At 40.3% G+C, this 8,580-nt stretch overlaps 2 protein-coding genes across 2 annotated transcripts; both read left to right on the top strand.

Annotated features, from left to right (window-relative positions):
• The first annotated feature begins 3,559 nt into the window (after window positions 1–3,559).
• Window positions 3,560–4,258, top strand: LOC131630766 (uncharacterized). The gene has a single exon (XM_058901511.1). The coding sequence runs from the start codon at window positions 3,560–3,562 to the stop codon at window positions 4,256–4,258; it is 699 nt and encodes a 232-aa protein (XP_058757494.1).
• A 2,642-nt stretch (window positions 4,259–6,900) lies between these two features.
• On the top strand, window positions 6,901–7,485 carry LOC131630765 (uncharacterized). The gene is made up of 3 exons (XM_058901510.1): window positions 6,901–7,050; window positions 7,153–7,382; window positions 7,482–7,485. Exons 1-3 carry the CDS (start codon window positions 6,901–6,903, stop codon window positions 7,483–7,485), a joined length of 384 nt encoding a protein of 127 aa, XP_058757493.1.
• The last annotated feature ends 1,095 nt before the right edge of the window (window positions 7,486–8,580 follow it).

Raw genomic sequence — 8,580 nt, 5'->3', positions numbered from 1 at the left:
GGATTGTGGACTTAGTAACAAAATACACGAGGAAATCTTTGGAAAGATTTGATTTTTAATGATACAAATATATATATATTCAAGGTCATTCCAAGTTCATACAACATGTTCAAGCTCATTATCTATTACAAAATCCAATCTAATTTACACTATACTAGCCACTGCATTGCACAGAAAGTTAACTCTCAGAATTGTTCTTCTAAACTCGACTTCGTCATGGTTTCAAGAGCACTACCATGCTATTGCTTGTGTCCAAAAAGAACATAACAGCCTTGCACATTTCAAATAAACCGGCAACTAGCAGCGGCCCATAATCACATCCACCACAAGAAAATTAAACCTGTAATCAAAACCCCACATCAGTGCACCATAATGCCAACATATATCAGTTCTGACCAGAGAAAGAAAATCAAACCTGCAGCAATTCAAACCAAAAAGAAAACAGTTAACATTCAACCAAGACCTACAATAACACAAGTCACATTCATAAATCCAGTCCTATTAACTAACAATACTTACAGCAATCCCTAAACTAAACCATTTTCCATACCTTCACTCACCAATACAGTCATAAACATCAGCCCACATATTTCTTTTCCAAATCCACATAATCCAGCATACGGTTCAAATCAAAAATCCATCACACTTCAAATCATATCACAAAGTCAAAATTCCAAAGTTCATTACAAAAATTCAAAACCAACAGCATAACCAAAATTCAGTTTCGATAACTTACCCTAACTGTCAAAACTAACCTAACAGATTTGTAACCAACTATCCTAGCTATCAATAACAGAAAAAAACAGTTTGTTACAAATTGTAACTAACCTTTCAATCAGACTCAATCTCCTCCATCCATTGAACATAACTAACTTTTGATCCCACGGTTGAGAAGGCTTCAAGTTGTAACTGAGTTCTCCATCTTCAACCTATATAACAGAATCAGCCTCACCATTTCAGTCTCTCCACCATTTTTCATTGATCTCAGCCATTCTTCACTTCAATCACCATCTTCACTTCTTCATCCCTTCACCATTGCCACTCTCCTTCACCCTCTTCAATTCAATCTTCATCTTCACCTTTCATGCTCATTCATCTTCATCCATCTCCGCATTCATCATTCTCCTTCAGCCTCCCTCATCTTCTCCATAGCCTTCAAACTAAATCTTCCTCACCCTCACTTCATCTCAATCTTTCATTCACTCTGCAACAAAAACTCAGATAACAGAAAAAAAAAGGGGAATTGATGTCAAAAAAAAATCGCAATAGAAAATGAAGAAAGAAGGTAACAAACCGTAACAAACTCCTGGAACCTTCAATCAACTTATCTGAACGTGCTTCATCATCTTCATCGTGGTTCCTCACCATCATCATCATCACCATAACATTCATTATCTTCAAGCTTCTTCACAAATTCATCACGTCTCCAACAGTTTCCGGATCGTCTTCATAAACCATCGCAAGAACAGCATCGTCATCATCAATATTCATCTTCATCTTTTCTCCTCGTAAACAACAACAACGCATCAGCATCATCATCAGGAACAAGACGAGGCGAAGAAGCAAGAAGAAGTTTTGAAGCGCGAATCTGATACTTTTTCTCTGGATTTCTCAACGCTCCTCGTCGGCAACGAATTCGTGAGGCTGAAACGAATTGAAGACGAAGAGTGGTAAGGTGAACGTCTGTTCATGGAGCTAAGCCTCTGATCGGAGTAAATTCCACCACCGCCGCCGTTTCACCGTGAAGAAGAAAGAAGAACTCTGAAGGTCGCATTTTACCCTAAATCCCTCTTTTCTATTTCATTCTTTTATGTTAATATCAACATTAATAATAATCATTTGGTTTTAATTATGGATTAATTGTTAAAATTAACATTGATTAGAGAAAATCTGAATAATAACAAAATCTGAATAAACGTTATGAATCAAACATCACCTTGGGCCAGGCTCCATGGGCCCTGCGCCTAATCACTTACTGCACCACTATATTCATTTTACCCCCCCCGTTTCCATGTTTTTTTATTTGGTTAAATTCATTTAGTTTAGGTAATGTAATCACTAATTTTTCCTATCATTCTTAGACTTTGATACACAATTTTTGACATAAAAATGTTCATAAAAAACATTAGTTTTAGGCTAATTCTTTTAATTATTTTTGGCTAATTAGAATTCAATTTCCTTCATAAAAATCATAAAAATAAATAGTATCTTTTAATTCAATTTCACACTATATTTTGAATCATTCATTTTCATGTTTGGTGCTATATTTTCAAGTCATTATTTTAGTCAATTTGTGTACTAATTTTGTACCATTGTTTACTTGTGATTTTTACCTGCAATCCTACTTGTATGTTCCCATAGATTTAGGACCTATAATCTTCATGACCATTAGGCTTAGTCTTTCCCTTTAAATCCTAACATTTAGGTATAATCATAACATTAAGCTAGTTAGTCATTTTAGGCTAGTTTTCTTCTCCTTTTTCTTTTCAACTTTAAAACATTAATAAAGGACGACGCGAATCATGCTAATGCCTTTTTTTAGTGTGAAAGAAATGATTGGGGCGTAGGCCCCGATGTATGTTCTTTCCCACTTAGCGGAAGAGAAATGATTGAGGCGTAGGCCTCGGTGTATTTCTCAACCGTTATTTAGAGAAACGATTGTGGCGTAGGCCTCGATGTGCATTCTCTAAATATTTAAAAACTATATTTTATTTAGAGAATCGATTATGGTGTAGGCCTCGATGTGTATTCTCTAAATATTCAAAAATTGTATTTCATTTAGAGAAACGATTGTGGCGTAGGCCTCGATGTGCATTCTCTAAATATACAAAAACTCTTTTTTATGGCATGATTCAAGTCACAAATTAATTTCCCTTAAAAGACACCTAACCAAAAACATTTCAAAATATCTAATAAAGGCCCAGACCTAAACAAAGTAAGGAAGTGATGCGAAGCCTTGTAGTGGGTTTTCGTCCATCATGGAATTACACCTAAAAAACACAAACCAATTTTCATCTTCTCTCTCTTGCCTCCGAGGCATTCTTTCTCTTGCCTTCAGGGCATTCTTTCTCCTAATCGGACACGTTATTTCCGCTCCATTCCCAGCTTAAGACTCCAGAGGTCGAGCAGCGGAGTGCGAATGTAACTGTTCAACTAAAAAACACAAAAACAAACAAAAACTAAAGAGCCGAACTACGGCGCTCTGATTCCTGAAAAGGATACGTAGGCATTGGGTCGCGGGGCCTAAGCGAGCACAACTATTTATAAACCTTATTTTTCCCGTGTTTCTTCTTTTTTCATTTGCATGTTTTCCCTTAGTAATTAAGCTTTAGATTTATACACCCTTAGAATAGAACAAACATAGGTGGATACCATCGAGTACGATGGGCGTGAGGGGTGCTAGTACCTTCCCCTCGCGTAACCGACTCCCGTACCCTATCTCTGGTCGAAAGACCTCTTTCTTATCCTTTCTTTATTCCAGGTTTTCTGATATTCCTTTCCCTTATGGGATAAATATATTAGTGGCGACTCTGTTCATTTTTCGCGAGCGTGCGACAGCATGGAGATGATATTTCAGGCTATTCAGTGCACCGAGGAAGAGAAGGTGATCTTTGCTGCTCAGAAAATAAAGGGACCAGCAGGAAGATGGTGGAATGCGGAGTCTACGTATTTCACTAACCGAGGGATTCCTAAGGATTGGCAACATTTCAAGACAGCTTTCTTGGAGAAGTACTACCCCAACAGTGTGCGTGCTTTGAAGGAGCGTGAGTTTCAGTCCTTCAAACAAGGCAACATGTCGGTGTCTGAATATGTTGAGAAGTTTGAGGACATGGCTGCCTATTCCAGACAAGCAGCTTATGCACCAGATGAGTGTTGGAAGATTGATCAGTTCCTTATGGGGCTGAATGCTGATATTGTACACAGCGTGTCTCAAAGGGAGTTTACTACCTATGTTGAGTGTTTGAGGCAATGCTATGTTGCTGAAAACACATTGAAGAGAGTCCAAGATGAAAGAGAACAGAATAAGCCGGTTCGTAGGGAACAAGGAAGGTCGGGACAACATTTGAAACCCCGCAATTCTCCAGCTATGAAGAAACAGGTCTATGGAGATCGCTCTACTCAGCCTCCCCGATGTGGTAGATGCAAGGCAAACCACTTTGGGAATTGCAAGCTAGATCTTGTGAAATGTTATAAGTGCAATCAGTTGGGACAATTTGCAAGGAGTGTTCTATTACCTTCAATGGTCGTAGATTCGTGATTGATCTCATTTGTCTACCTCATAAGAAGATCGATGTAGTACTTGGTATGGACTGGTTGTCAGCTAACTCGGTGTACATCGGTTGTAAAGAGAAGGCTATCTTCATTCCTGCGGAGGAGACTACACCAACCGATGCCATTGAACATCTTCTTGAAGGTACAGTTAACATGATCAATTACCTTTTTGCTCAAGAGAAGTCTTTCCTTTTGGTTCTTACGTCGGACTCCAAAGATAAGAGGAGAATTTTGGAGATTCCAGTTGTGTGTGAATTTTCCGATGTATTTCCGGAGGATGTCACTTCTCTTCCGCCGGAGAGGGAAGTTGAATTCTCTATTGATCTTGCTCCGGGTACCGCTCCAGTTTCGACCGCCCCTTATAGGATGTCTCCTACAGAGCTAAGAGAGTTGAAGAGTCAGCTAGAAGAGTTGTTGGCGAAACACTTCATTCGTCCTAGTGTTTCTCCATGGGGAGCTCCAGTCTTGTTAGTGAAGAAGAAGGATGGTAGTATGCGTTTGTGCATCGACTATCGTCAGCTGAACAAGGTAACCATAAAGAACAAGTACCCTCTACCGCGGATTGATGACCTTCTAGATCAATTGAAAGGAGCCTGTGTGTTCTCGAAGATTGACCTCAGGTCGGGATATCATCAGATTCGAGTTAAGAGTTCGGATGTATCTAAGACTGCTTTTAGGACGAGATACGGTCATTATGAGTTCTTGGTTATGCCATTCGGGTTAACCAATGCTCCTGCTGTCTTTATGGATTACATGAACCGGGTGTTTCAACCATATTTGGATCAGTTCGTGGTAATCTTTATAGACGACATATTGATATACTCACGGACTATCGAAGAACACATGGAGCATTTGAGGATTGTGTTGTCGGTTCTCAGAGAAAAGTAGTTGTTTGCGAAGTTTAGCAAGTGTGAGTTCTGGATGTCCGAAGTTAAGTTTCTTGGACATGTCATATCTGGCGGCGGCGTAGCTGTAGACCCTTCAAAGGTAGAAGCAGTGATAAATTGGGAACGACCCAAGAATGCAACTGAGGTCCGTAGTTTCCTAGGCTTGGCAAGTTACTATTGGAGGTTCATTATGGGCTTTTCCAAATTGGCATTACCTTCAACCAGGCTTACAAGGAAGGAAGTTTCATTCGAATGGAATTCAGAATGTGAAAAGAGTTTTCAGAAACTCAAGGAGAAACTGACTACTGCTCCAGTGTTGGTGATTCCAGATCCAAACCGATCTTATGAAGTGTTCTGTGATGCTTCTAAGAAAGGCTTGGGTGGAGTATTGATGCAAGATGGATAGGTTGTAGCATATGCATCTAGACAGTTGAGATCTCATGAAGAGAATTATCCTACTCATGACCTCGAACTCGCTGCGATTGTATTCGCGCTCAAGGTGTGGCGACATTATTTATATGGGGTTCACTTTGAGATGTTTAGTGATCACAAAAGTTTGAAGTATCTCTTTGATCAAAAGGAACTCAACATGCGTCAGAGGAGATGGATGGAGTACTTGAAGGACTTTGACTTTGATTTAAAGTACCATCCTGGTAAAGCTAATAAGGTAGCAGATGCCTTGAGTAGAAAGGAGATTAAGGTTGCAGAGCTGATGATGTTAGAATTTGGCCTTATGGAGAAGTTCAGAAATTTGGACTTACAATTTGAGTGGGCACCAACGGGTGTGTTGATGAGTAACTTGCGTATTGAGAATGAGTTGCGGGAAAGGATCCGTCAAGCACAGTTGAATGATGTAGAATTGCAGGCTAAAGAAAACCTTCCTGATTTCGTTCGTACATCTGATGGACTCATTCTTTTTGGACGAAGGATGTGTGTGCCAAATGATGCGGAGTTAAGGAGGTTAATTCTGGACGAGGCTCACAAGAGCAAATTCACCATCCATCCCGGATCGACCAAGATGTATCAAGACTTGAAAGGGAATTTTTGGTGGCCTGGTATGAAGAGAGATGTGGCTGATTATGTAGAGCAGTGCGTGATTTGCCAACAAGTGAAGATAGAGCACCAAAGGCCCGGTGGTATGTTGCAACCATTGGATATTCCTGTTTGGAAATGGGACAGTATATCCATGGACTTCATTGTGGGACTACCACGGGTATTAGGTGGGCACGACTCGATATGGGTGATAGTGGATCGTTTGACTAAGTCCGCGCATTTCTTGCCGGTTAAGACGACTCACAAGGTTTCTCACCTTGCGAGGCTTTTTGTAGTGGAGATTGTGAGATTGCACGGTGTACCTTCTAGTATTGTGTCGGATAGAGATCCGAAGTTCACTTCCCGATTTTGGAAAGCTTTTCATCAAGAAATGGGTACAAATCTGAATTTGAGCACTTCTAACCACCCCCAGACAGATGGACAAACATAAAGGACTATTCAAACCATTGAGGATATGCTAAGGGCATGTATCTTGGAAATTGGTGGAAGTTGGAAAGATAACTTACCTTTGATAGAATTTGCATATAACAACAGTTATCATGCGAGTATCGGTATGGCCCCATACGAAGCCTTGTATGGAAGGAAGTGTCGATCACCGTTGTGTTGGTCTGAAGTTGGTGAGAAGGGAATCCTTGGACCGGAGATAATTCAAGAAACCACGGAGAAAGTTAAGATGATCTGAGATAAGATGAAACAAGCTCAAGATCGACAAAAGAGTTATGCGGATAAACGAAGGAGGCCGTTGGAGTTTGATGTAGGAGATCATGTTTTCTTGAAGGTGACTCCGAGGTTGAGTTTGAAAAGACCGTTTAAGACGCGCAAGCTTAGCCCGAGATACGTAGGACCTTATCAAATCATGAGACGGATAGGTGAAGTCGCATACCAGTTAGCGTTGCCTCCTTCACTATCCGGGCTGCATGACGTTTTCCATGTGTCTCAGTTGCGGAAGTTTGTGCCGGATTCATTTCATCCTATCCTACCGGATACGATTGAAGTAGAGCCAGATCTTTCCTTCCAACCGAAACCTTGTCGTATCTTGGAGCATGCTAGCAAGTCGTTGAGAAGCAAAGAGATACCTCTTGTGAAGGTGTTGTGGGAAGAGTCGCGTCCTGACGAAGCGACTTGGGAGCTCGAATCAGAGATGCGGGAGTTGTATCCTAACTTATTCTGGTAAGTTTTCGAATTCGAGGACGAATTCTATTTAAGGGGGGGGGAGAATTTAATATTCTAATTTTTCATTAAGAGATTAATGATATGAATTTCATTTAGTTGAGATGGAACCAAGTGGCATTATGGTAAATAAAGTTTAGTTGGGGGATACTTTAGTCTTTGCACTCTATCTAAGTCTTAAGGATTGTTTGGTTTTGGAACAATTCCGATTTTTAGAAGCCAAAAACAGAATTGTGGAGAGTAGAAGAGGAAGAAACGTGAAACAAGAAGGAAGGAGAGAAAGACCCATTGCCAACTTCAACTTTCAGCCTTGCATGCACCTTTGATCCATCAAACTTCATCATCTACTTCTGATTTTCAGAGCTTCTTCCTCAGCTTAATCAGGTGAGTCTCATAGATAGAGACTTGGGGAAACTTTTGGGGTTTATGTCAATGTGAGGGATTAAGGGATTGAGAGTATGTGTTTTATAATCCTTATTCATGCATGTTTAAGACTCTATTCTAGTAGTAATTCGTGTATGTACATTTACCATGTCTTATTGCTCCATCAAGAATGATTGCATGTAAGATTTTGGGGTTTGGGGACCCCAAACGCATTCTGCATTTTTGCTGATTTTGCAGAGTTCGCTGCAGCGAACTTTCATTCGCTGTAGCGAACTGTGTAGCGAATAAACCTGGGAGTTGAATTGATTTATTCGCTGTAGCGAACTTTCCTTCACTTTAGCGAATCGGGGCTTCGCTGGAGTTCGCTGTAGCGAACTGACCTGGGTTTGAAGAAGTTTAGCTTCTGTTTGAGTTCGCTGTAGCGAACTAGTCTGATGCAGAATTGATATTTCTCCCGTTTGAGTGCAGTTTCGTTTTGTATCGGAATCGAAGGCCTCTTATGACTTGTATGACATTCTAATACGTGTTTAATTATATAAGACCATGATATGACTAAAATCCCTTGGATATGCTTATATGTGTGAAATACAAATTGTGTGGATTATATTGTGGCATTATTATTTTTATGATTTCGTTTGTTCCGGTTGAACATTCGTATGTGATTGCCTGTGTGATGGCTTATACCGTGCTGTGTGATCTCGGTGTTTTGTGTATGCTTGAATCGGAGTAAGCTTAAGCTACTAGGTGGTAAGTCCTGTTTATGGACTTAGTTCCATCATTACCGTTGCGATGTGCTTGTGAGGGCCTACGGGGC

This window comes from Vicia villosa, unplaced genomic scaffold (assembly GCF_029867415.1).
Source record: "Vicia villosa cultivar HV-30 ecotype Madison, WI unplaced genomic scaffold, Vvil1.0 ctg.000732F_1_1, whole genome shotgun sequence".
Lineage (NCBI taxonomy): Eukaryota > Viridiplantae > Streptophyta > Magnoliopsida > Fabales > Fabaceae > Vicia > Vicia villosa.
This window is presented reverse-complemented; position numbering and strand designations above follow the sequence as displayed.

What these genes read in the sequence shown, in the direction of transcription:
- LOC131630766 (XM_058901511.1), top strand. Translation starts at nt 3,560, where the DNA reads ATGGAGATGATATTTCAGGCTATTCAGTGCACCGAGGAAGAGAAGGTG.
- LOC131630765 (XM_058901510.1), top strand. Translation starts at nt 6,901, where the DNA reads ATGAAACAAGCTCAAGATCGACAAAAGAGTTATGCGGATAAACGAAGG. An exon ending in GCAAGCTTAGCCCGAGATAC is followed by an intron (nt 7,051 to 7,152) that starts GTAGGACCTTAT and finishes CATGTGTCTCAG; the next exon opens with TTGCGGAAGTTTGTGCCGGA.